Source organism: Erithacus rubecula, assembly GCF_903797595.1.
Source record: "Erithacus rubecula genome assembly, chromosome: 12".
Taxonomy (NCBI): domain Eukaryota; kingdom Metazoa; phylum Chordata; class Aves; order Passeriformes; family Muscicapidae; genus Erithacus; species Erithacus rubecula.
The window spans coordinates 1,297,097-1,324,505 of NC_136664.1; the positions used below are offsets into that span (position 1 = coordinate 1,297,097).

Below are 27,409 nucleotides of genomic sequence, written 5' to 3' on the forward strand. Positions count from 1 at the left end.
ACAATACCCGACAGCTTGCAGGGTTTCCAGGCCTCTGCCAGCTGGGAAGCTGAGCATATGAAATATGCATTGCACTGAACAAAGCAAACTGAAATGTGCAGAGCTGGGGAGCTGTAACCCTTTCCTGGGCACCACAGCCACAGGGAGAGCTGCCAAAAACTCAGGGGAAAGCACCCCAGGGGAAGAAGCACTCGGGGCAGTGGGTAAGGATGCCTGAGCTGAACACAGGGGCTCAGCAGGGCTGAGGGAGGAGGAAAGCTGAGGAACTGCTCTGGATGCAGTGGCTCTGGAGCAGGATGGGGGGTGAGCCACAGCAGCAAAGCTGAGCTGTCCCTGACACCCATTTCCACACCTCTGCTCCCAGTGATGCTGGAGGAGGAGGAGGAAAAGCCCTTCTGCCAGGACTCCCAGAGCAGCATCTCTGCAGGGATAGCTCTGCACAGGCAGGGGACACTACCAGAGGCTCCTGTTCATCCCAAATCTCTGCAGAACCCCTGGGGTGGTGCCCACTGAGCTGTTTTGGGGAGTGGGCACCCCTGTGCTGTGTGGGTCTGGGTGCTTGGCATGTGTATCCCTGTGGGATTCTCCTCACCCATAACAGCTGGTGAGACTGCAGCTGGCTCTTCTCCAGAGGTGGGCACTGCCCCCTGTGCCTGTGACTCCCAGGGGACTGTCACAGGTGTCCCCAGGCTGCAGCACCAAATCTGGGGCTGGCAAAGGCCAGGCCTGACCCAGCCTGAGCCACAGGACTCCATGGGGAAACCAGCAGCAGAGAGTGGCTGAAAACCTGAGAAAAACAGAGCACAGAGCTGCTGAGATGAGCCTGAAGGGCTGAGGGAAAGGAAGCAGCCCCCCAACCAAAGCAAAAGGCAGGGAAGAACAGAGATCCAGCAAACTTCCAGCTAAGTAGATTATTGATCTTCAGGGTGTGCCAGGAACCAGCTTTGCAAATTACAGCAGTCCCCTGCTGCAAGCTCAGGCAGTTATGGGATGGCAGAGCAGGAACAGTCCCCAGCTCCCCCTCCTCCTCCTCCTCAGCTCCTGTTTGCATCACACATGTCCAAGGGGCACTGGCACCCAAGCAAAGGCAGCAATGGCCCAGCAGGGATGGTGTTAGTGGGGAGGAACAGCTCAGGGAGTGCCTGCTGTGCTGGGAGCAGGGCAGGAGCTCAGGCTCACCCACCCCTCCTCTCTGCTCTGTGCTGCTGTGGGGAGGCTCTGCAGGCACAGCTGAGGTGTGAACACCTCACACATCACCCTGACAATGCCCCAGCCCAGCACAGAGATCACCTGGCACAGAGAGAGATCACCTGGCACAGAGATCACCTGCACAGAGATCACCTGGCACAGAGAGAGATCACCTGGCACAGAGATCACCTGCACAGAGATCACCTGGCACAGAGAGAGATCACCTGGCACAGAGATCACCTGCACAGAGATCACCTGGCACAGAGAGAGATCACCTGGCACAGAGAGAGATCACCTGCACAGAGATCACCTGGCAGAGAGAGATCACCTGGCACAGAGATCACCTGCACAGAGATCACCTGGCAGAGAGAGATCACCTGGCACAGAGAGAGATCACCTGCACAGAGAGAGATCACCTGGCACAGAGAGAGATCACCTGGCACAGAGAGAGATCACCTGCACAGAGATCACCTGCACAGAGATCACCTGGCACAGAGAGAGATCACCTGCACAGAGATCACCTGGCACAGAGAGAGATCACCTGGCACAGAGAGAGATCACCTGCACAGAGATCACCTGCACAGAGAGAGATCACCTGGCACAGAGAGAGATCACCTGCACAGAGAGAGATCACCTGCACAGAGATCACCTGCACAGAGAGAGATCACCTGGCACAGAGAGAGATCACCTGCACAGAGAGAGATCACCTGCACAGAGATCACCTGCACAGAGAGAGATCACCTGGCACAGAGATCACCTGCACAGAGATCACCTGCACAGAGATCACCTGCAGAGAGATCACCTGCACAGAGATCACCTGCACAGAGAGAAATCACCTGCACAGAGATCACCTGCACAGAGATCACCTGCACAGAGAGAGATCACCTGGCACAGAGATCACCTGCACAGAGATCACCTGCACAGAGATCACCTGCACAGAGAGAAATCACCTGCACAGAGAGAAATCACCTGCACAGAGATCACCTGCACAGAGATCACCTGCACAGAGAGAGATCACCTGCAGAGAGATCACCTGCACAGAGATCACCTGCACAGAGAGAGATCACCTGCACAGAGATCACCTGCACAGAGAGAGATCACCTGCACAGAGAGAGATCACCTGCACAGAGATCACCTGCACAGAGAGAGATCACCTGGCACAGAGATCACCTGCACAGAGATCACCTGCAGAGAGATCACCTGCACAGAGATCACCTGCACAGAGAGAAATCACCTGCACAGAGATCACCTGCACAGAGATCACCTGCACAGAGAGAGATCACCTGGCACAGAGATCACCTGCACAGAGATCACCTGCACAGAGATCACCTGCACAGAGAGAGATCACCTGCACAGAGATCACCTGTTCAGAGCCCAGTTCCTGCTGGAGTGCTCAGCATCCCCTGGACCAGCCCCATGGTGCTTGGATTATGGAATCATGGAATATCCTGAGCTGGGAGGGACCCCAAGGATCATTATCCAACCTCAGACACCCCAGTAATTCCTCCCTCTCCTGGAGCTCTGTGCCCATTCCCTGGGGAGCCTGGCAGTGCCCAGCACCTCTGGGGAAGAACCTTTCCTGATCTCCAACCCAAACCTGCCTGGCACAGCTCCAGCCATTCCCTGGCCACCAGAGGGAAGAGATCAGTACCTGCCCCTCTGCTGCCTTGAAGCCCCTCAGGTCTCCCCTCAGCCTCCTCCAGCTCTCATCACTGTAAGGCTCAGAGCCCTCCTGTGAGGAAGATGAGGAAGGATTTGTTCATCCTTCTCACAGGAGGCAAGGAAAAGGTTATCTGGTGGCACAGGCAGGGTGACACCAAGCAGCTCTTCCCACCCCTGGGCCAGTGTGGAGGAGCTGGTTCCAGCCAAGCTGGGGCTGCTGGAGCATGGGGAGCACTGGGACTGTCAGACCAGCCTTGTTTTAAATAAATCCACTGCCTCTGCCTCTCCTGACATGAATTATTAACAAAGCATGATGCACACAGTGCAGCAGCAGCTCTGAGCAGGTGAGGCCCTGCCTGGGAGCACAGGTGTGAGGCACTGGAATTCCAGCATCCCTGGGAGGTGTTGTCACCACAGTCACTCCAGGGAAAGTCACACTCTGTGCCCAGGGCATAGAAAACCCAAACTCCTGGCATCTCCATGCATCCATCTGTGCCAGCACATGCTGGGAGCAGGGACTGTTTTTCCCACCTTGTGACAGTCCCAGGGACAGAGCAGCTGGCTCTGCTCTGCTCCTGGAAATGCTGTGGATGTCCTGGAGGTGCCCAGCCACTCTCTCCTAGGGTGGCCTGAACAGATGGGACATTGCTCTCCCTTCAGCCTGAACAAACTCCCAGTTAAGCTGGCACAAGAGGAATGGTGGGTGAGATGGGGACAGATTTACAGACAGGGAACAAGCCATGAGCCAATGCCCAGAGGCAAATTACCACCTCCCCACACCCTCCCCAGCTGATGACTTGAGAATTCACCAGAACATTCAAAAGATCCCCAAGGGAGAGCCTGATGGGAAGTGAACCATCAGCACGGGGCAGGGAGCCAAGGCCAGCACTGGTGGGAGCTCCTGGAACAACTGTGAGCCCTGGGGATGGACCTCAGCCACCCACACTGGGGGCTGCAGGTGAGAAATCACCAGAAGAAAGGGCAATTCCTCTGCTCCCAAAATAAACCCAAGCAGCCTGAAGCCAGAGGAAAGAGAAGAGTTGTGAATCCCAGCTCTGTGCAGCCCTGAGGAGGTGCTGGGCTTCCAGAACCAGACCCAGAACATTTGGGCTCCCCTTCTCTGGTCACTCAGTGCAATGAGAAGGAAAGGGAAGGAGTGCTGAGCAGAGAAAAAATAATAGCCCATATTTTTTTTCCTCTTATAATTCAGTAGAACAACATCCACATTTCATCCTGGAAGGAGCTGCACTTTGGGGATTCTCGTGTCTGAGACCTAATTTGTAAAGTGCCCAGGGAACCCTGAGGGGAAAAAAGCATTATAGGATCATTATTAAAAGGGACACGTTATATTTCATGTCTCAGTTCCACACAAGTGGAAAAAAAAAAAGGCCAAGAGCAAACTCTGGGATCAGAGGACAAACCTGTGAAATGTAACATGCATCCAGGAAGTGACAAAAACAGGACATGGGGAGTCTGCTGCTCTGCCCACTGCTCATCCACACTCAGCAGTGACAGAGTAAAGAGGTTTTTTTAATAAAAGCTGCTCTAAGTGTCCCCTGGGCTGTTTTACAAGTCTGGGGTGGATCCAGCTCTTACAGCATCAGAACACAAAACACAACCTGAGCTCAGCCCACCCACGGAGCTGCCTGTGGTCCTGCTGCTCCTCCACCTGCCACCACATAATTCAGACAAAAAAAAAAAAAGATTTTCTTGAGCCTCTCAGCAGTGCTTACACCAGCAGTGTCTCTGCTCCTCTCAAACCCTCAGCATGTAGGTGGCTGGGTGAGAAGCCATTTCCCAGGGGATTGAGTGTCACACCTGCCTGTGTCCCACCCACATGGTGCCACTGCTGGGGTCACCCACAGGGTGTGGAGGGGAGGGGGCAGGAATGAAGACCCTGCTCAGCCACTCTGTGGGAAGAAGAGACAGCCTGGAGCTGGGGCTGGGGCTGGGGCTGGAGCAGGGAACACTCAGCACCCCAGCACAGGGCAGACTGCCTCCCCTTCCCAGATCCTGGGCACACCAGAGCTGCAGGTGCAGGCAGCAAGTGGAGCTGGACTTCCATGGAAACCTGATGGGTTTCCCCCAGTGCTGTTTCATAATGAGTGCAACCCCCAGGGGTTCATGGAATCATGGAATGGTTTGGGTTGGGAGGGACCTTAAAGCTCATCTCATTCCATGGGCAGGGAGCTTCTACTAGACCAGGTCTTCAGAGTGAAACACAACAGGTTTAGATGGGATAATGGGGAAGGAATTCTTACCTGGGAGGGTGATGAGGCCCTGGCACAGGTGCCCAGAGCAGCTGTGGCTGCCCCTGCATCCCTGGCAGTGCCCAAGGCCAGGCTGGACACTGGGTTGGAGCAGCTGGGACAGTGGAAAGTGTCCCTGGATGAGCTTTAAGGTCCCTTTTTACACACATTGCATAGACAACACTTGTCCAGTCCATAAAGCCCCACAGCTACAGGAACCCACAACAAAAAATACAATAAACAATCCCTGAATTCCTGGGAATAAGAGCAGTGCAAGCCTCAACCCTTGGTATTCCAGAGGGCTGGGAAGCAGAGAATTTCCCCAGAGTGAAATTCTTCAGGAAGGGGAGAACAGGGCAGTACCTGGGTGCTGTTCTCATCCCCCTGGGCGTGGATGGTGAAGGATGGAGCCCCGTCCCTGAAGGTCTCACTGGCAATGCACACCTGAACCCCAGGCAGGGGCGTGCCCACGGAGCCTGTGGGGAGAACAGCATGCACACAGGGCCAGCTGAGGGCAGCAAGAAACAGGAGTGCCCCACAGGTGTGACTGAGTGCCCCACAGGTATGACTGAATGCCCCACAGGTGTGGCTGAGTGCCCCACAGGTGTGGCTGAGTGCCCCACAGGTATGAAAATCCCCCACAGGTGTGGCTGAGTGCCCCACAGGTATGACTGAATGCCCCACAGGTGTGGCTGAGTGCCCCACAGGTATGATTTAATGCCCCACAGGTATGACTGAATGCCCCACAGGTATGAAAATGCCCCACAGGTGTGGCTGAGTGCCCCACAGGTGTGGCTGAGTGCCCCACAGGTATGACTGAATGCCCCACAGGTGTGACTGAGTGCCCCACAGGTGTGACTGAGTGCCCCACAGGTATGACTGAATGCCCCACAGGTGTGACTGAGTGCCCCACAGGTGTAACTGAGTGCCCCACAGGTGTGGCTGAATGCCCCACAGGTGTAACTGAGTGCCCCACAGGTGTGACTGAATGCCCCACAGGTGTGACTGAATGCCCTACAGGTATGATTTAATGCCCCACAGGTGTGACTGAATGCCCTACAGGTATGATTTAATGCCCCACAGGTGTGGCTGAATGCCCCACAGGTGTGACTGAGTGCCCCACAGGTGTGACTGAGTGCCCCACAGGTGTGGCTAAGTGCCCCACAGGTATGAAAATGCCCCACAGGTGTGGCTGAGTGCCCCACAGGTGTGACTGAGTGCCCCACAGGTGTGACTGAATGCCCCACAGGTATGATTTAATGCCCCACAGGTATGATTTAATGCCCCACAGGTATGATTGAATGCCCCACAGATATGATTTAATGCCCCACAGGTGTGACTGAATGCCCCACAGATATGATTTAATGCCCCACAGGTATGATTGCCTAGCAAAAGATGCTAAGAATTAAGAAATGTAAGTGAGATTGAAAGGAAAGCAGTGTTGGACAGAGTGGCTGAAGAGCAGCAAGGTGGATGCCTGAAGATCTCCTGTGGGGGTCCAGGGTGTTCCCTGGATGCCTGGGGTCTCAGAGGCCTTGGCACAGTACCCAGGATTTAAGCCCCTGGGAAAAATGACCATCATTGCAGGAAGAATTACAAGCCACAGAAAATAAGTAGAGTATAAATTAGATTGTTAGAAGGTAGAAAAGTGATTTTTTTTGGAAATGTTCAGGGGGTTTGAAGCTAAGATTGAGGATTTTGGGCATGGTATGTCTTTCCTTTTTTCTTCTTCATGCCATCCATCCTTGGGCCACCACTGGATTGGTTTGGGAGAAAGTTGGACAGTGTAATAAAGGTGTTATGTACTGGAAAGTAATTGTAAACATTAGGTATGTAATTCATAGTATAAAAGAGAAGTGCTGCCCCAAGGGCAGGCAGTGTGCCTTGGATCAACTAACTAGTCAGACCTCTGCTAGTCAGCAAAAGAATTCTTTAGATAAGAAAGAATAAAAAACCTTGGAAACCTCAGCAAACAGCCTCCTGAATCTTCTTTGGTGCAGGAGCTGGGAAAACCTGAACTCTAAACCACCTAAATGTGATGCTGTGGGTGATCTCAAGTTCAGGAGACCCCACAGACAGTGACATTCTCCCTTTGTTTGCTGCAAATACCAAAGAGCAGCAGAGACCCTCTGCAGGCATGACAGGAAGGGTCCAAGATAAGGTTTAGAGATAAGAAAGCAGTAAAACATGGTAATGTAGAGATACCTATAGGTTGTATGTAAATGTTAGAGAATTTATATCTTGTACTAGATTGGTTAGTGAAAAAGTAGAATATTCAACATAGAAGGAGATTTGAGACTTTGTAAAAGGAGACCAATGCTCTTACATCCTCAGACACCCTCTGGCTCCCCTGCTCTTGCCCCTGCACCCCTCACCCTTTTACCCCTTTGTTATCCCACTCCTCTGGGCCTGTTTGGCAGCTCCCAGCTCAGCCCATCTCACCCACACCTGATGCAATGAACTGCAAACTTCAAGACCAGAATACAGAGTTTGTCCTGAGCACATCCACCCCCAGCTCCTACACCCAGCCTGCTGCAAATCACACATCAGGGGTGCAAAAGGGCAGCTGCTCTCTAGCAATGGCACCTGCAGGCTGTGCTGGCACTAAAGGGTGTCCTGGCAGGGGGTGTCCCTTTGGTCCCAGCCTGAGTCTGCAGGGAAATGGCTCCTGGCTGAGCAGGCAGTGCTGGAAATGCCTCTGAACACAAATGTGTCTCCAGCCCTCAACAGTCTCTCTTGGCCACTCTTTCAAGATATCTGCAGAGCTTCAGAGCTCAGCAATGAAGCTGTTTATTTTTCTTTTTTTTTTTTTTTTCTTTTTAAAGAAAAAAGAGAAAGGCAGCATAAAACCTACACAAAGCTGTGAAAAGAAGGCACAGCCATTACTCTGCTCCTCTACAGCCTGCACCTGACAGGGGAGGCAAAGGCTTAACAGCTGAGAATTGCCAGGGATTATCCCAGTTTTAGGAGACATCAATACACTGGATAGAAAACATCACAGGAGAAAAGCAGAGATCAAAACCACCCATTCTTCCACAGGTCTCAATTTCAAAGCCAAAGGGCTAACAGTGTCACAACAACCTGTACTGAACACCAGACTGTGTCTGTGACCCAGAGCTCCCCAAGCTGCAGCTTTCACAGCCCTGGTTCAGTGTCTGTTCTTCCTGGGGCCTCTACTGAACACCAGACTGTGTCTGTGACCCAGAGCTCCCCAAGCTGCAGCTTTCACAGCCCTGGTTCAGTGCCTGCTCTTCCTGGGGAGCCCCTGAAAGCTCAGCAGAGAGGGCAGCTCTGTTCCTGTGACCCCCATCCCCTGTGAGCAGGAATGGACAGGACTGAGTTTCAATTGGAGAAGGGATTTTCACAGTGCCTGGAGTTCCAGGACAGGGGGAATGGCTTCCCACTGCCAGAGGGCATGTTTGGATGGGATATCAGAGAAATCCTTCCTGTGAGAGGGGCAGGCCCTGGCACAGTGCCCAGAGCAGCTGTGGCTGCCCCTGGATCCCTGGCAGTGCCCAAGGCCAGGTTGGATGGGGCTTGGAGCAGCCTGGGATAGTGGAAAATGTCCCTGATCATGGCAAGAGGGATGGAACAAGATGAGCTTCAGGATCCCTCCCAAACCAAACCATTCTGTGATTCTATAAATTGACAACTGTGCTCTTTATTTTAAAGGATGATCAATTTTTTTGCCCTGAAGTGCCTCCAGCTGGTGCTTCCCAGCTCTGCCAGGATCACCTTGACTCTGGGAATTCCCCAGAGCAGGGAGTGCAGGACCTGGAGCTCAGCCCTGTCTTCCTGTTGTATTTCAGGCATTTGGGTTCAAGTGGCATTTTCCCCGTGCTGCTCTCATTGTCCTGTTGAAGCCCTGGAGATCTGCTATCCCTGACATCATGATTTTGTCTGCTAGACTGGTCAGTTGCCATGGAAATGTATATGTGGTGGTAGCCCAGATTTATGGCATCCCTGCAGGATCAGCCAAGAGCAGATGGGCTATGAGGGAGTGAGATTTTATTGCAGTGAAACTACCCGAGCAATTAGCAAATCTGGCTGCAAATAAACACCCAGCGACGTGGCAGTCCCTGATCCCTGCCTGCTCTGCTCACAACTGCCTCTGGCACTCAGGTCACTGCACAGCCACCTCCTCCCCTCAGCACCAGCAGCCCCAGGCAGCCCCTGCTCAGAGACAGAGGCAGCAGCAGGGGAAGGAGGGAGCCTGAAGTGCCCTGAGCTGCCGTGTCGAGGCATTTGTGCCATCACAGAATCACACGAGTTGGATCCCACAAGGATCATCGAGTCCAGCTCCTGGCTCTGAACAGGACAACCCTAAAAATCACACCATATGTGTTATAAACAATCTTGCACCTGCTATGGGAGGCTCCAAGAGGCCTCAAAGCAAGTAACAAGTCACAGAAAACACCCTCAGTGTTGCATGGGAGGTTGCTGGAGCCACCTTCTAGACTTCTGTGGGAACAGTTTCTGCAGGGTGAAAAACACTGTGTGTGAACAGACTCCAATCTGCTCACAAAACATGGCATGTCTGTGGGCAGGCACCACACAGTCAGTCCTGGAAAGCTCCTGAGGGAGCAGAATCCAATGCAAGGAGCTGCCAGGGGCTCTCACAGCCTCGGAATTTCTCAGATCAAGGTCAGCCAGATGCCCTCTTGGAAGATGCTTCTTCCCTGGAGGCAAGCTGCTGCCCTCAGCATGGAAATGGGCAGGGATTCCTGGGCAGCAGGACTCCAGGATTAGTGCCCAGTGCTGCTCCCAGCCCTTGGGAATGAGACACCAAAGATCAGCACAGCACTGGCACATCTGAGAGGGTGACATGTTCCCCACACAGTGCCTCAGATCACAGCCCCACCAATTCCTCTCCTACTTGGCTAAAATAAAACCAGCATGTAAAACAAGTCCCTGGTGGAGAGCTGCTTCCTTGTGTTTCTGTCTGGAGAAGCTTTTCTGCTATTTAGGAAAAGTGACAAACTTCGAAATCAACATCTGTAAAGGCTGAAAACACTCCTACCATTGATTAGAGCTCCACAAACCTGACAGGATTAATGGAATTTGTGCAAAAACAATGACTAGAGCTTCCCAGGCCCATCCACCATGTCAAAATACACCCTGTGGCAACTCCAACAGGTCAGCAGAAATTTGGGGCCATTCCCAAAGGAACAGCCCTGGAGGTCCTGCCTCCACCTGGGGTGATCAGAAGGGCTGATCTGGTTTCCTTTTGCCATAATCCTGAGCGGAAACTGGGGTGAAATCTCTGCTCCTTCCCCTTGCATCCCTGCAATGTGGAGCAGTGCTGGTGCTGTAGGCAGGAGGGGGTGACACCATTCTGCTTCCACCCTGTTTCCCCTCTGTTTGAAAAAGTTGTCAGCTCTTCCCAGATAAATTTAATTGGCCCTGTGCTCTGTGTCCTTTGGTATCTGGGTAGCTCTGTGCTGCTGTGTCCCAGGAGGACTGGAGCAGGCCAAAGATAAGGCACTCAAGGATCTCACTGTCAACAATACAGGAGTCCCCCTGTAGCAGCTATTAGCTGCCTCTGATCTAAACCTCCAATTAAAGTGGTGATTAGGCCCAGTGAGGCATTCTCCAGCCATGAATTATTCATCTCCCTTCACAGTAACAGCACCAGGGGGGATTAGAATGAGAGCTGGTGAAAACAGAGGCATTTTAAGCAGGGTTTTAACCATATACAAGCAAACATTTATCTTTCAAATCTTTCATCTTTGCTGCTTCTGGAAATTAAAGCTCCCACACCTCCATCCCTGCCCCTTCAGACCTGTGCTGTGGGTGGAGAGTGGGGGCAGGGGGGGCAGGGTGCAAGGACTCACCTTTCTCCTGCCACACCAAGTGCCTGGAGAGGGCAAGGAAGCCCCAGGATCCCTGATCAGGGGCTCAGGAATCACAGAATGGTTTGGAAAGAACCTTAAAGCTCATTCCACTCCATCCCCTGCCATGGGCAGTGACACCTTTCAGTACCCCAGAGTGCTCCAAACTCCATCCAGCCTGGCCTTGGACACTCAGGGATCCAGGAGCAGCCACAGCTGCTCTGGCCCTGTGCCAGGGGCTGCCCACCCTCACAGAGAATCTCTTACTAACATCTAATCTAAATATAAAGTTAATTGTGAAGCCATTCCCCCTTGTCCAAAGTCCCATCTGCCTTGCAGACCCTTTCAGCAACTGGAAAGCCACAATTAGGTCACCCCAAAGCTTTCTCTTCTCCAGGCTGAACAATCCCAATTTCTCCAGCACTCAGAGGTGCTCCATCCCTCTGATCATCCTGGTGTCTCCTCTGGGCTCACTCCAACAGGTCACAGCAGCAGAGAAGGATCTGTGCTGCTCCCACTCCAGGAGAAATCCTCTGCTGGATGTCCCCTGCTCCCAGCCCACCATCAGCTGCCTCTGGGATCCCTGTGCTACCTGGTGACCTCCTGCCCAGCCTCTAACAGGCCACTAGATCAAAAGCTTTTTCACAGCTCCAGTAAATTATGCCTCAGCTTCACCCATCTGCTTCCCAGCTGACACTCCCTGAAATAAATTAATCAAGCCTATTCAATTATAGCCTCCTTTCTGTATGGTTTCTTGCTGATCCCCACCTTCATGAGACACTTCTCTCCCCTCTCAGGGCTGCAGGAGCCCCTGGAAGGGGCTGCAGTGACAGTCCCCAGCCCCTGTGCTTTGGCTGCATGAGAGGATTTGTCCCCAGGATCCATAGGGATGATGCCACCAGCTCTGCCCTTCTGGGTGCCACCTTCTGCATTGCCATGCTGCTTTCAGTCTTATTCCTTTTCTCTTTTAGTCCCCTGGGAAATTTCTGGAGTCTGCACTCATTTTTCCTCATGAAAATCAATAAAAAGCAAATATAAGCAGGCCACAGGGGCAGTGAAATGATCCCTGCCCTGTCAGCCTGGGCTGTGGGGCTCACTCACAGCTCGAGCTCCTGCAGATGGGAGTCTTGTTTTTCCTGCCTGCTTCCCTCTGCTGCCTGCAGGGATGGGGCTGCTGGAGGAAGATAAAACTGGCTGAGGTGGGGTGAGGGAATGACAGCTACCCTGCAAAAGTAAAACAGAGTTTGTGTTTCAAGCTGTTCCCAGGCTAAGGAGTCAACGAGGGGGAGTTTTGGCTTCTCCTCTCCTTGTGCCACCCCTGAGGGACCCAGCTCCTGCATCCCATGGGATTGGGATGCTGTGGGAAGCTGTGACACCCAGGACACCCCCTGGGGTAACAGCAGCTCCCCAGGAGGCTGCATATGGTGCACAGACAGCCTGTGGGGAGGCAGGTGGCACAGGGTGGGCACACAGATGGCCACGCTCCAACCACAGGGAGAGTGGGGGCATCTCACATTTGCAATGTCTCAGATCAATTTATTTCTAGGTTCCAGAAAGTACAGCTATGGAAAAGAATCACAAAATGTAGCTCAGAGGAGGGAGGGGGGAAGAAGACAAGGAGAAAACAGGCCCAGAGTGTACAGAGAGGTGTGACAATTTTGAATTCCTGAAGAGGCAAGAAACAGGCACTAAAATAAGAGAGAGCAGACATCCTATTTTAAGTGTTCATCAACTGATGGGTTGGACAAGCACTTCTGTGTGGAGAATCCTGTGTGACACCACCCAGAAACACAACTCCAGGCAGCAGGAGCTGAAGAAACTCTCCTTCAATTCACTAAGATTTTGGAATTAATGAAGCCTCAGCCTGGAGCGTGGTCAGGCACTGCCAGCTCTGCACTCACAGCTTTGACCCAGCAGCCACTTCCCACACATCCATGTCCTGGCTCCCCAGTGCCAATTCCTTGTTCCCAGAGTGGCCTCTCCTCACCCATGTGCAGGGAACACCCCAAAACACTCCCCAAAACACCCCTCCAAACAGGGGGCACCCTCTGGAGACCCCTACCTGGGACACGGACTCCGTGCAGAGGGTTGGAAAGTGCCATCCCAATCTCAGTCATCCCATACCTCTCCAGCAAGGTGTGCCCTGTGATGCTCTTCCACTTCTCCAGCACAGGCACAGGCAGGGCTGCTGAGCCTGACACCATTAACCTGCACAGGGAGAGGCCAGGTAAGAGAGGATCCAAGGGCACCTTTGCTCCAGGGAATTCACAGCAGGACACAGGGGCACAAAACCTTCAGCCCCAAAATCCTTCTGAACAGCACCAGAGATGTCCTTCACTTTCTCAGCCTGTTATGGAGTTTAAGTTAATCAGGACAGGCTGTTAAAAGAGATCCTGGAGTACAAGCCTGCAGGACAAAGCCCTCAGCCATTATGAGCCCCTTCTGGCCTTCCCATGCAAGAGTGGCTCACAATTAAATAATGTCACCTTTGCTCCTGTCAAAGAGACACCAAAGCACAACAAGCAGCTCTGAGAGAGGTGATGCTGAAAGGAAAACCTGGAGCATGCAGTGAGGCAGCAGCAGCCCCTGCCCACACTGACCCACCTGATGTTCTCCTGGCAAAAGGCACGGATGAAATCCTGCACCTGGGGCTGTGTGAAATGCTCATCATAGTATTCCATCAGCTTGGCATAGATGGTGGGCACTGCCATGAACACACTGACACGGGGAGCTTGGGAGCTCAGGAGCTTCTTCCACACCTGGGAAGGAAGGGAATACACAGGGATAAAAACACAGCTTTGCTGTATAAGATTTCTAGGAAGTGCAGCTGGAAGCTGTTGTGTGCCCCTCACCCCTGTCCAAAACCAGTTCCCAACTTTCATCACACCCTTACTTCCCCAAGCACAACCTTCATCTCTCATCCCACCAGTGATCCCCCACCCACCATCACTCATGAGATGATGGAAATGGCATTTTTTAGTCCTGTCGTGTTGCAGCCAAGAATTTGCTCGTGAAGATGGAAGCTTGTGGCAGAATCAGTTCACTCCCTTATCATGCACAGCTTCTCCAGTTTTCCAAAGCATGGGAGCTCTTCTTTGGAAAGACACAGCCCACACCTGATACACAATACACAGCCTGGAGCCCATGGACTTCAAGCTCTGAGGCAAAGCTGGGAAGAGGGAGATCAGGCACTGGGAGTGATACTTCATGAAAATGGTGAGGTGCAGAGAGGGAATCAGAATCCTCAGGTACAGCAGGAGACAGCAGCTTTTCAGGAGGGCCACTACCCCAACCACACTCCTCCTGAGAGGAATATTCCCTGTGGGAATAATGTTCTTCAGCAGCAGCTCCTGCTGACCTGTGGGAAATACAAATGGGGGCAAATTCCAGCAGGATGTGGACAATGACACCTCTGGAATGCACAGCCAATGGGTCAGGGCCATAAATGTCACACCTGAGCCCCTTCCTCACACACCTCACCTCTGTCCCTGCCAGGTAAGCTCTTCCCAAGGCAGGAGGGATCCAAAGGCATCAATAACTCAGAGCTCTGCTGTCCCACCCTGCTGGTGACAAATGCATTCCCTAACAGCTCCTGACACGAGCACTGCCTCTCTCTCCCTGCTCACACTCAGCTGCAAGGAGCCAGCCCAGGCAGGGATTGATGGAAGGTGAGCAGGGATTCTCCTTCATGCTGTCACTCTGAGCCAGGGATTCTCCTTCATGCTGTCACTCTGCCCCTTCCCTCTGTTTCATCCCTTTCTCCTTGGCTGCACCTCCCCCTGCATCTCCCACTCCACTGCTCCAGAACAATCAGCTCCTAAAAAACCCCTCCCAGCACTGGGTGTTGTTCACAGAGCAGGACACATCCACAGAGGCACCATCCCAGCCAACAGCAGGGAGCCCAAACTCCTCCCAGCCCAGGGATGCCCTCGGGGGGATGCACAAGGTGCAAACTCACGGCACAGGGGAGGTGGGACACGAGCACTGCAAGAGACCCTGGGAAAGGAAAGCACAGCTGGAATGAGACTTCCAGCACTGAGGGGTGATCACTCCAGAGAGAGAACATTTCATCCCTACAGAAACCCAATGACCAGCAAGATCCCTACCAGCCAGAATAGGTACAATTGTATTTAGAGGGGTCCAACCTCCCCCATGCTCCTCCCAGCCCCTTTTTTTCCCCAATATTTTTCCCACTGCAGGCAGCAGGGTGCAGAAGGATCTCTCCAAAGCCAGGGCTGAATGGATCTGCTCTCCTCAGCCTGGTGCTCCTGAGAGCCACTGCTGTGGCAGGGATCAGGACTGTGCTGAGGGGATTGAAGCAAACAGATGCTCAGGGGTTGTTCAACCCTTGCTGTGTGATTTTGTTTTGCCTTCCCAAGTCCTGAGCAGCTGTGGGAACATGGGCAGACTTCCAGTCTGGCCATGCAGCAGAGTTTTTGTCACATGAGTTTGGATGTGAAAAACCTCAAACCCATCTAAACAGAGCAAGTCTGTCTTGCACCCCAGAGTCCCCTGTCCCCACGTGCCAGCTCAACTCTTGCCTTGGATAAAATCCTCCCTCCTGCACTGCAGCCACAGGAGCAGCTTTTTCTGTGTCAGTCCAGCTCACCCAGCAACAGCCCCTTCCTGAGGATAAGCAGCTGCCTTTGGATTTGTGCCACCAGCTGCTGGGGTGATCTGCTGACAGCCAAACCTCTCCACCTGCTCTGCTCCTGCTCTGCCAAATCTGGATCCTTCCCATGTGTTTTAGCAGGACTAAGCTGTGCTACAAAGCTGGCAGCTCTGAGTGCTCTGCAGAGCCCAAGCTGGCCAGAGGGCTTGGCACTGCCCAGCCAGCTGGAACAGCTATTCCTGGCTTCCAACTACAGCTCCATGCTCTGAGAGAAGGATCTGGGAAAGCCTCGTTACCTGGGATTAATCAATCAATCCCAGCTTGGTCCTTACAGCAGCCAGCATCCTCTGACAGGAGCAGCTCAGTGCATCCTCCCTGGGTTATCCCACTGCCACACAATCACAGGGAACTGGCAGCCCAATGTTTTGGTTGGTTTTTTTTGCTCACCTGATACCTCCAAGTGTTTCTAAAAAGCCATGGATTGAAGAAGCAAACATAGCACCTCATGCCAGGGCTGGCAGGCTCTGCAAAGAAGGGAAGCAGCAGCTTTCCTATGGAATATGCTCAGGACATGGATCAAGATTCCTTCTAAAGTAACCAAGGGCTACAAACAAAAAGTTTCTCACTACAAGAAAGCAAGAGTGGGAACAGCTTCCCACCAGCAATAACAGCAGCAAATGCTTTGGGTCAGGGCTGCCTGTGCCAGCAGAGAAGTGGGAGACCTAATGTTTCCAAAAGCCTTCCTGTCAGCACAACATTCCTGATTTTCCTCCCCTCCCACTGCTCAAAAGCCTATCATGAGCTGGCCAGTGGGATTTTGCCATCATTAAAGAAAAAAAAAAAGGAGAAAATGACACCAGTGGGTACAAAACAAGCGCAGCAAGGCACAGCTGGGAGATTTTTCCCACATATTTTTCCCAGCACACAGATGGTGAATGAGGATGGAGGAACATACAAGCTGCTCCAAGGGGTGGCCAGTCCATACAGCAACCTTCCCAAGCAGCCTCCAGATCTGCTAAGAGCATCTGAAGGAAGAGCTGAGAGCACAGAGGAGGAAAGGCAACAACTCTCCCCTTTAGAGAGGGAGATGTGCAATGCCATGAACCAGCCAGAATCACCAAACCCAATACTTGGGCATCTTCTCATGTAAAAGGAGAAGAGAAGGTGGCAAAGCCAGTTATGTGCTAAACCATGAAAGATTTTGGCTGACAGAAGATTCTCCAAACCAGCCAGAAGCCACAAAGGAAGCAAATACCAGCATGGATTTTTCCATCAGCCCACAAATGGATCACAGCCAGCCTGTGGTGCAGCCTCTATTGACAGACACAACAGCTCCTCTCTCCTATAAAATTATTGTGCCATTTCCAGTTGTAATTGAATCTTTTCAAACCTTTTCAAAACTAACAATGCCTCTAATGCAAGGTTAACTCAGTCCTTTACTTCTCTTTTGCTCAGGGAGATGGGTCTGTGCTTAGCACTGACTGCTGCCATGTGGGAAGCACCACTGAGGAAAAGGGATGCTGGTGATTTTTGGAATGTCTGTGGGAGCAACAGGGACTGCCAAACACAAGGGTGGGAAACTCCTGTAATTCAACAGCAGCAGTGAAGGGACTGCAGGACCATGCACACACATCCAACACCAAATTATCCCAAAAAAGCAGATGGGAGATAAGAGAGCACCAAGGGGAGCTCTGCTCTCTCCCAAGGACTGAGCCTCCAACACTTCATGACCAATATGCAGAGAGAGAGAAACATTTTTCTCTTCAAAGAGAAATCAGGCCCTCGGTGGCTTCGTCTCATGTTTGTTATAACCCCAAACTGTTTGTGCTCTGTGAAACTCTGGTTTTAATCATTTATTCATCAGCACAGTTTGATGGCCCCTCTGCATTCCAGGCTGAAGCTTTTAAACCCTTCCTATGCTGGAGGCATACTGAAAGGAGCAAGTGCTTTCCCTGGGACCTGGAAATATAAGTAAATATGACAGGCTCTGGTTCCATTTTTTATATTCCCCCACACACATCAAAAGCCATTACTTGGGAACAGATGCTGAGGACAGAAGGCAGATCTGGGGAGATGGGAAAGAAAACCTCTAACTTTTTAAAGCCAGGTCTGTGAGAAGTGATCAAACATAATCCATTCACTAGTGACCTGCTCCTCCCTCCACCGACTCCTCTTTGAGTCTGAAATAAAATTACTCCTCTGAAGCCTCCCATTAACAGATGAAAAGAACTTTCAGCCTCTCTCCAGCTGAAACTGGATGGGGGCCGTGATCCCCAGCGTGCCTGGGTACTGGAGCTCAGCCTCCTCTGCTTGGATTTGCTGTTCTTTTAAAAATAAACCAAAAGAGCTGCCCAGAGTGATGTCTGCAGAAGTGACAGATCCAGGGGAGAGGCTCAGAGAAGTGAGCCTCTCCTTCCCTCAGGCAACAGAGACTCTGAGCCCTGGATCCCCCTGTGCAGCCCCAGCACCAGCCCAGCCTGGCTCACACACAGCACCAGGGACAAGGACAAAGCTTGCTCCCAGACACAGCACTGGCTTTCCTGGCCTCCAGGAATTCAGGGCACATGATGAGCAGCACCCACAGCAACACCTCCCACTCATCCTGTGCCAGGTCTGCAGCTCCCTCCTACCACAGGGAAAAGGTGCCACGGGGGACAGAGCATCAGGGAAAGCTTGTCCTGAACCACACACCACCTCTGGGCACACAGCATTCCTATTTCCCTATAAAGAAGAGTCCAAACAAGATGATTTTGATGGCTGTGAGTGTGACACTGTAAAACAGGGCATGGTTTTTAGAGGGCTTGATCCTCAGAGCACCTTAAGTCAGAGGCTGGCACTGCAACAGCAGCTCCTGCAACTGCAGGGCAGGAAATCTGCATCTTGGCATATTTATCATGTGAGGGGCTGCAGGGCACAGCCAGGGCTGTCACTGCACAGGCAGCACATCACAGCTCAAACCTGCCCAGCCACAGCTGGGTCACCCCCAGTGGAGATTTCCATCAGCTTCTCCCATTGCTCAGCAGAGGAAGTTTCTTCCTTCAGGTTATTCAGCACTCTGATTTCCCACTCTGCACAAGAAGCTGGAAAACCTCCCAGGATCTGCTCCAGTGTTTATCAATGCAGAGAGCTGACAGGGAACCTTTTCTCATTAGGACATCTTCTCCTGACTCAAGATCAGGGGTGTCCCAGGCAAAGACAAGCTCTTCCTGCTGTTCAAGCCCAAAATGGATCCTCTCTGCCCAAAAACCACAGCAGAGGATCCTGTAATCCAGACACTGACCTCACAAGTTGCTCCAAAATGTCCAAGGAGTGCCTGGTCTGGGATGGGGACATCAGTGTGTGACTGTCACAGCAAGCACAGGGGACACACAGGTCTGTCTCTCCAGGCTCACTGACATTTCCACAGAGCAACACTCACACCCCAGGCTGTGCCTGAAATGATCCAGGGAGGGAGATGGAGGCAGGGAATCACCAGGAATGGATGCTCCAGAGGGTGCCTGGTGCAAATCCTGATGCTCAGAGCCTTCAAAAAGCACTTGGCCAGGAGGAGAAGGCTCACCCTGCACTCCTTCCTTAACAGAGACATTCACCTGGCCACCAAAATGCACAAATTTTCCACAAACACAGCACCTTTAAAATCCCTAGTGCTGGAAAAGAAATTCCTGCTGCAGCATCTGGGACAGGTCAGCAGCAGCTGAGAAATGCAAACAGGAGCAGAGCAGCTGGAAGAGTAAACCCAGCTTGGGAGCAGGTTATGGAGGGAGATCAGGGATGCTGAGGCTGCAGCTTGCTCTGGCTCCAGAGGAGCTTTCTGCCCTCCCACTTCTCACCCCTGCAAACCAATAAAACAAGAAACCAGCAACATCCCAGCCAGCCATGCCCCACACAGCTGCTGGCAGAACACCCCTGGGGCTCACTGCTGTTCTCCTGCCTGCTCCATACCCAGCTGTGCTGAAAAGCCTCCCCCAGAGCCATTCCCAACCCCAGCAGCACAGCCAGGAGCACTGGCTGCTGCTCCCTGTGAGGACCCTGCACCCCAAGGAGCACCAGGGGACTCAGTACATCACGTACGAGTCGACTAATTCTGGAAACTAAGGGTCCATTTATTAATAAATGATTAATAGATGCAGCCATATTTTTTAATAACTTGCAATAAAAAAAATGCTACGAAAAGCTTAAGCAAGACAGTCTTAACAGATGGTGCTATAAAGTGAATTATAACATGTACAGTAGCTAGTGCAGCTTAATGGATGTCCTCATTTAATAAAAGGAATCTGATTTTATGCAGCAACTTTCACGCTTGAGGCACCTCAGCAGACTTTAATGAGTCCTCCTGGCCTCAGCAGTAGCCACAGACATCAGGTGCTGCTTTAGTGAGAGGAAGGATGTTGGTCAGGACACTGGGGCTACCCCACAGTCCTGATTTTTAACCTTTCCTTGGACAGCTCCCAGAAAACAGACATAAAGGTCTGAAAGCTGCCACCCTCCCACCCCTGCACGGTGGGGAACGACAAGCAAGGGCTGGGAATGTCTTCTGAGTGGGGGAAAAAAAAAAAAAAGAGCATTATTCCACCACCAAAACCAGACTGCCATCTGTATCCACGACTATAAGGCACGCTGCAAATTATGTAATTTAATAAACACTGTAATAATAAAGTATTTATTTTGTATAATGAAGTGTTAGTGATTAGAAACCAAACACACATCGGGCGTGCTGCTGCGGTTTCTCTTGAACCTTTGCCAGTATCACTCAAGGCTAAATATGTCTGCAGCAGGTTGAGAGTAAGTTCCTTGCCTTGTTTTGATCAGCCTGTCAAGTGTTTTAGCTGCCAGTCGAGTTTCTTTATATCACACTATAATTGGCTGCTTTCTCAAGGTGCAGCCAAGGAAAAAAAGCACACGGCAAAACTCGGGCTCCTTTGGCAAAACCCTCCACTGCTGCTTTGCTGCAAGCTGATTTCAGTAGCAAAGGGCACTCTGTAAACAGCTGGTGAAAATAGAGTGGAACTGAAAGGCAGCTTGCAATAAACTCCACGAGAAAGCGCCTTATTTACCCTCCCGTGCTGGCTTTGGAGTGTCGATCAAACCACTCGCAGCTCCCATGGGGAAAAAAAAAAACGGGAATAAAAGAAAGCAGCGAAGCAAAGAGCCCCGCCCGGCGCCGCCGCCCGTCCCTGCCCGCGCTCGGCTCGGGGTCAAGGCGCTGTCCCCGTGTCACCGTGTCACATCTGGGGAGAACACCCAGGACCCCCGACCCCATCCCTGGCCTCAGCTGACTCGCAGAGCACAGGCGAGGGAGCAGCGATGCCTGCGGACAGGAGGTGGAGCGCCGCGCCCTCCAGAGGCTCCAGCATCTCCAGCGCTGCTCGGCACAGCCCGGAGCACCCCGAGCCCCTCATGACGGCAATCTTGGGGTGAAAGCACAGCTACGGCAGCCGGGCACCTCCCTGCCTTTTTACCACAGCATCCTGCTCGTTGGGTTTGGGAGTGCAGAGCTGCCCCGCTGGGATTCTGGGGCTGTCCCCCCAAAAAGGATCAGTGCTCAGCTGGCAGAGCCGTCCCGACACAAAAAGGAAGTCTGCATTTTCTGTGGCTGCTGCTCGGAGAAGCAGAAACGAGCTGAGAAGGATCACCCAGCCCTGTGGTCACTCCTGTCAGGGCTGGGCTCTCACCTGGCAGCAGCACAGCCAGAGGCTGCCAGGTGTATCCCACACCTGTGCACTTTGTCCTTGCCATGGGACAAGCCTTCCCAGCACGTGACAATCCACAGGGAGAGCAGGAGCAACTCTGGCTTTCCCAGGGAACTCTGCAGTGACACCACCACACCTGTGCTCCCTTTCTGCCCCTGAAAACCCAACTGTCCCTGAGCAGTGACACTGCAGACACCACCCAGGACACTGGGACATGTGGATGGTGCTGCATCCCAGGGGCTGGGAATTGTACAACCTGTTCCACTTTACTGCTGCAGGGAACAAAGGAGAAGCAGAACACTGGCACTGGTGTTTCCAGATGTAAAACAACATTATAAGGGCATCATTTCAGTAAGGTTTCCCTCCTGCCACTTTTCCCAAAAGCTGCAAGAAGATCTGGATCTGCAAACTCTCTCTCACATCACTGAGTCCAACCCAACAGCTCTGTTAACTCTTGTTTCTCCATGGAGGAAGAGCCACCTTTCAGGGTTTCCCTTACACAAAACTCAAAAGGCTGTGTTCTGTCATGTAATGCAATATAAAGCACTAAAGATGTAGCAGAGGAAGGGGAAAATTTGGAAAGGGTTGCCCAGGGAGGTGATGGAGCCCCAGTCCCTGGAGATGTCCAAGGAAGGACTGGACATGGCCCTCAGTGCTCTGGGCTGGGTGACAAAGTGGGGATTGGACCTTGGAGGTCTTTTCCAGCCTCAGTGTTTTGGGGATTTGGGGAAATGCAAGTCTATAAAAAATTCAGCAAGCAGCACACCACTAACACGCAAGAGGAAAAACCAGTATTTCAACCTTCCCTGGCAGTAAAAAAACAATCCACAACCCTAATTGTGGATGGAAATGCTCTTGGTGGGCACACAGAAGGGTCAACCCAGCCCAGGCAGACCCAGCCCAGAGCTGGGGCAGTGCAGCATTCCCATTCCAACATCACACTTAGACTGGAAAAGCACATTTACCTCAGGCTGAGCACCCAACCCACACACACCACCAGTGGCTAAAGGGGCTGGAATTCTTGGAATTCTTCAGGAATGTCTGCCCAGAGCTGCTGTGAGTGCAGTGCTTGGGGTGCTGCTGCTGGGTCTCCCCCTGGGCTCACCGTGTGGGCACAGAATTCTGGCAGCATGATGCAGGTGGCTCCCACCCAGAGTGGGCACAGCAGCTTGTTGATCACCCCGTGGACGTGGTGCAGGGGCAGCACGTGCAGGATCACATCCTCCTTCTTCCACTCCCACTTCTCAACCAGCCCCGTGGTCTGCAGAGGAAAACAAACAGCACAGCCTCAGGGCAGGAGGAATGATTATCCTGAGGAATGCCAAGCCTGCCTGGGCACAAAATCTTTCCTTTAGGATCAGTGTGAGAAAAATTCCCTCCACAACAGCAGAGCACCTTCAGCATCCTGTCAGGACACGTCTTGAAATCAGCAAAGCCTTTTCTTGTTAATGAGAAATATCAACAATGATTTTAAGTAGGACATACAAAAATATTAATCTGCTGCTGCACATGCAGATTTGGCAGAAACAGTAATCAAAAAGCTAATTTTCCCAGAATTCTGTTGCCATAGTTAGGACACTGATGACATCAGGCTTTTAGCACCTGTAAGGGATAATCAGTAGGAGCAGGAAATTGCTGATAAACAGAAAGCAGGTTTCATGTTAGTAAAAATTATGGGAGTATCAAGCTTCCAAAACACTCTGCTCTGAAGGGATAATTATCTGAAGGGATAATTATCAGGTTTCTGGGTCAACAATGCCCTTCAGAGCCCAGTGCTGGCAACTGCAAAGCTTATTTCCAGCCACCTAAAAATAAGAAAAGCATCTGAGCAGTGGAATTTGGTCGTGTCTCTCACAACCCTCTGCCACAGGGCAGGGAGCAGCTTTTAGGCTCTTCCTGCAGAACAGCACAAAGGATGGGGACTGCTCAGGCCTCCCCCCCAAATAATCAACATGTTTGTGAGGGAACAGATTCTTTGCCCAATATAGCCAAGCCCTGGCTCCATCCATCAAGGCTTTCATTCCTGCAGGGACACTGCAGGAGCTGAGCACCCAGAGCAGCAGCAGCTCTCAGAGACATCCCTGCATCCCCTGCCCTCCTTCCCTAATGGCAGCAGACTGGCAGTTGCAGGCACTGATAACCAAGTGGTGAGGTAGTCAGCAGCCTTATTCAAACTTTTAATTCCTTTTGAGTCTGAGAGCTAATGGATTTTTTTGCCTTGGGGATATAGAGCTGAATAATGCACAGGCTTCACACAGCACTGGGCTGGGCTAAGACATTTTCCAGTTAGGAGCAAAGATGCTCCCCTAGTCAGAGGGTAGAAAAGCAAACTGCAAAGAAATCAGGTTTTTTACAATAGGTTTCATCCCTTCTGCTTTTTAGGAAAGCAGGGAGGAGAATCCACCTCCCCCAGGCCAAAGTCTGTGTGCTCACCTACCAAGCATGGAGGACTCTGGAGCTGCAGCCCCACAGCCCTCTGCAGGAATTTGGCAGTGGAAGGGTGTTTGCAAGCCCAAATCCCCTCCAGACTGCAACACTGTGCTTTTCCCTGAGCTTGGCAGGGGGGCAGCAGCACTCACCACAGCCTGCACGTTCCCGTGGGTGCTGAGGACACCCTTGGGCCTCCCCGTGGTGCCGCTGGTGTAGATGATCATGGCCCCTCTGTCCTTCCACGAGGAACAGCTTGGCAAGGACTCTTCCTCCAGGGCTGCAGAGGATGCAGATCCATCATCACCAGAGCTGGCAAGTGGCAGCACTGGCACTCCCAGTTTGCTGGCACTGGGGGTCACCTTCCCCAGGAACTGGTGGGCTGCGATGAGCAGGGCGCTCTGCGAGTCCTGCAGCACGTACTCCAGCTGGGGCAGGGGGTGCTTCCTGTACAGGGGCACTGCTATGGCCCCACTCAGCCACGAGGCCCACTGGGCCACCACGTAGGAGGCATCATTGGGGCACAGGAAGGAGATCCTCTCCTCCCTCAGGTCCCTGCTGGGGCACTGCAGCACCCTGCAGATCTCCCGGGCCAGGCGCAGGCTCCGGCTCAGCAGCTCCCTGTACGTGTGCTCCCCGTTCTGGTCCACGATGGCCACCCTGTCCCCAAAAGCCAGAGCCCTGCTGAACACGGGGGTGATGGCACTGCTGCGGGTGGCCCAGGCTGTGTGCAGAGCCCTGTGGGGACAGGCAGCCCTGCTGCCACCCCACAGCTCCTGCAGGAGGGGCCGGCACCGCTGGGGGACGAGCAGGGGCAGCAGCATCCTGCCAGCACCGAGGTGACTCTGCAGAAAGCAACAACAACAAACCAGGGGTTATTCCCACCCAGGCAGAGGGGCAGCCCTCATCTCTGTAATATCCACTCCATTATTCATGTCCCTGCCTCAGAGTGACACACCCTGGGCAGCCTGAGAATCCCTGGGTTCTGCCACAAGGGAACAGGAGGCAGAGACCCTTCCCTGAACAGCCCCCAGTCCCCAAAATCCACTGATCTACAGGATGGAGCAGCTTCCACAGAATCCCAGAATGGCTTGGAAAAGAGTCCCTAAAATCCACTGATCTACAGGATGGAGCAGCTTCCACAGAATCCCAGAATGGCTTGGAAAAGAGTCCCTAAAATCCACTGATCTACAGGATGGAGCAGCTTCCACAGAATCCCAGAATGGCTTGGGATAGAGGGGATGTCAAATCCTTCCAGTGTCCCAGGCTGCTGGCAGGCAGGGGTGAAGAGGGATGGGCTTTAAGGTCCTTCCCAAACCATTCCATGATTCTGTGAAGAATCCTAAACCCCTCAGCACAGCCTGGAGCAGGACAGGGCTGTGGCAGGAGAGAGAGGGGTTTGCTGCACAGAATGCAACCATCCCCAGAGGGATTCCATGACAAGAGCAAGCAGCCAAAGGATGGCAAGCTCTCCCTCTCTGAGAGCACCCATGGCACTTCCTTGATGCCAGCAATAACAACCTGATTTTTCCCCTTTGTTTTTTAATAAATGCCTATCAGTGGAGCAGCCCAGTGTGGGGAGGAGCTGGAACAAAGGGGATCCAGCCCAGCAGCTCCCCAGGGAAGGGCTGGCAGGGCTGCCCCCAGCTCAGGCTGCACAGGAGTTCATCTTCTGCCAGCCCTGTGGTCTCTCCCCTCCTCCTTCAGAGCATTTCCTCACCCAGACACTGCTCAGATTTGCTTTTGCAAATCAACCTCAGTTCCTGCTTCTGCAAAACAAGCTTGTGATTCAGGGTGGAAACATCTGGGGCAGCACAGAAGGTTCAGCCCCAGAGGGGGGTGAGACCGTGGGAACCCCTGACATGGAAAAAAAACCACCCAAATGGAAAAAAAACCAAAGCGGCTCAAAGGCAGAGCTCCTGTGACATCTTTGGGACTAAAATGCAAAATCCTGACCTTGCCCACCCCAACCTGTGGCCATGGCAAGGTGTCAGTGCCCTGACCTGACAGCTGGGTTTGCCCAGGATCAGCCTGGCTGCTCCTCCTGCTCTTTCCAAAAATCAAATCACCCCATTGCCACCAGTCTGTGTTTCATTAACAGCATTCATTAATTAATTGATTGATTGATTAATTAATTTATTTCAGCCTGGCAATGCTGGTTTCAGAAAACCAGTGTGCAGACACTCAGGGCAGGGAGGGAAATCCAGGTGCCACCAAGCCCTGCCCAGCACACCTGGGGACAAAGGAAGGTGGGGACAGTGCAGAGATGTGGCTCTGCTGCCTTGGAACGTTCAAATTCCCCCTGGAAAGGGAAAATCCAAACCCTCCTCCTGCTGAGGGTGAAGATTCCACAGCACTGCAGAGCTCTGCCCAGCTCCCAGCACAAACCCTGCCCAGCCCTCTGCACCTTCTGGGCATAAAGGGCAAAAAAAATGCAATTCCTGGAGTAAAATGATCCTTGGAGTTACTAAAGTGAGTTATTACAGGAATATCTCCAGCTGTGAGTGTGGAGGTGCCAGTGCCAGGCTGAGCTGCAGGTTCCACCTTTTCCTCATTCACAGGGAATGCAAAGGGATTCCCGGCTGTTTCTACAACGGAGAAAAAACACTTTATTCTCAGAAAATAATAAAAATGACTATGAGAAAGAGTCTAGGGAAAGACATCAAATAATGCCTGAGATGCTGATTGTTCTGCTCTTCCCACAAAAAAATAAAAAATAGGGAAAGGTTTGGATCGGAAAGGACTTTAGACCCCATCCAGTGCCACCTTCCACTGCCCCAGGCTGCTCCAAGCCCTGTCCGGCCCCGTGCCAGGGCCTCCCCTCCCTCACAGCGCTTTGTCCTCTTCCATCCCGCAGCCATTCCCTGCAGCTCTCTGCTCACGCCACATCCCCGAGCAGAAATAAGGAAAAATCTCCACCCGCCATTCCCGCGGCGCCGCCAGGCCTCACCTGCCGCCGGGGGACCGCTCCGGCCGCGCGCAGCTCCGGCGGGAACGCGGCGCCGCGACACCAACGTTCCGCGCACCAACGTTCCGCCGGCCGCGCCTCGTTTGCGGGATTTGGCGCCAAAACGCCCACGGGGGGCGGGGCCGGGGCACGGGGGGAGGAGTGTCCCTGCAGCCCCCCCCCCCCGGAGTGTCACCAGTGTCCTCGGATGTCATGGCGGGTGTGTGTGAGCACGTGGAGCTGCATGGCTGCCCCGCGGGTTCTGCGGCCATTGGCTGGTCTGCAGGATTTTGGGGTTTGGGCGGCGTTCAGGGGTGGCCTGGGCTGTGGAACCTGCACACGTGGGCATTGGGGAGGCACAGAGATCCCAGAGAGCTCCTGGGGACACACGGACACCCTGGGGACACAGGGACACTGTGGGGACACATAGACACCCTGGGGACACACGGACACTGTGAGGACACATGGACACTGTGGGGACACATAGACACCCTGGGGACACAGGGACACCTTGGGGACACAGGGACACCTTGGGGACACAGGGACACCTTGGGGATGCACAGACACCCTGGGGACACACAGACACTGTGAAGACACATGGACACTTTGGGGACACAGGGACGCCTTGGGGACATAGGGACATCTTAGTGACATGGACACTTTAGGGACACAGGGACACTTTGGGGACACAGGGACTTTGGGGACATACAGACACTTTGGGGACACAGGAACACTTTGGCACACAGGGACACTTTGGGCACACAGGGACACTTTTGGCACACGGGGACACTTTGGGCACACAG

At 52.8% G+C, this 27,409-nt stretch overlaps 1 protein-coding gene across 1 annotated transcript in view; it reads right to left on the reverse strand.

Moving 5' to 3' along the window:
• ACSF3 (acyl-CoA synthetase family member 3) overlaps positions 1-26,691 on the reverse strand; it is a 48,870-nt gene extending 22,179 nt beyond the window's left edge. Inside the window, exons 1-6 of the mRNA XM_079315981.1 lie at positions 26,610-26,691; positions 23,812-24,504; positions 22,338-22,493; positions 13,535-13,689; positions 12,993-13,138; positions 5,463-5,575 (exon numbers count right to left, since the gene is read on the reverse strand). Coding sequence (XP_079172107.1) covers positions 5,463-5,575; positions 12,993-13,138; positions 13,535-13,689; positions 22,338-22,493; positions 23,812-24,483 — 1,242 coding nt within the window. The 5' untranslated portion in view covers positions 24,484-24,504; positions 26,610-26,691. The remainder of the gene's footprint in view (positions 1-5,462; positions 5,576-12,992; positions 13,139-13,534; positions 13,690-22,337; positions 22,494-23,811; positions 24,505-26,609) is intronic.
• Between the last annotated feature and the right edge of the window lie 718 nt (positions 26,692-27,409).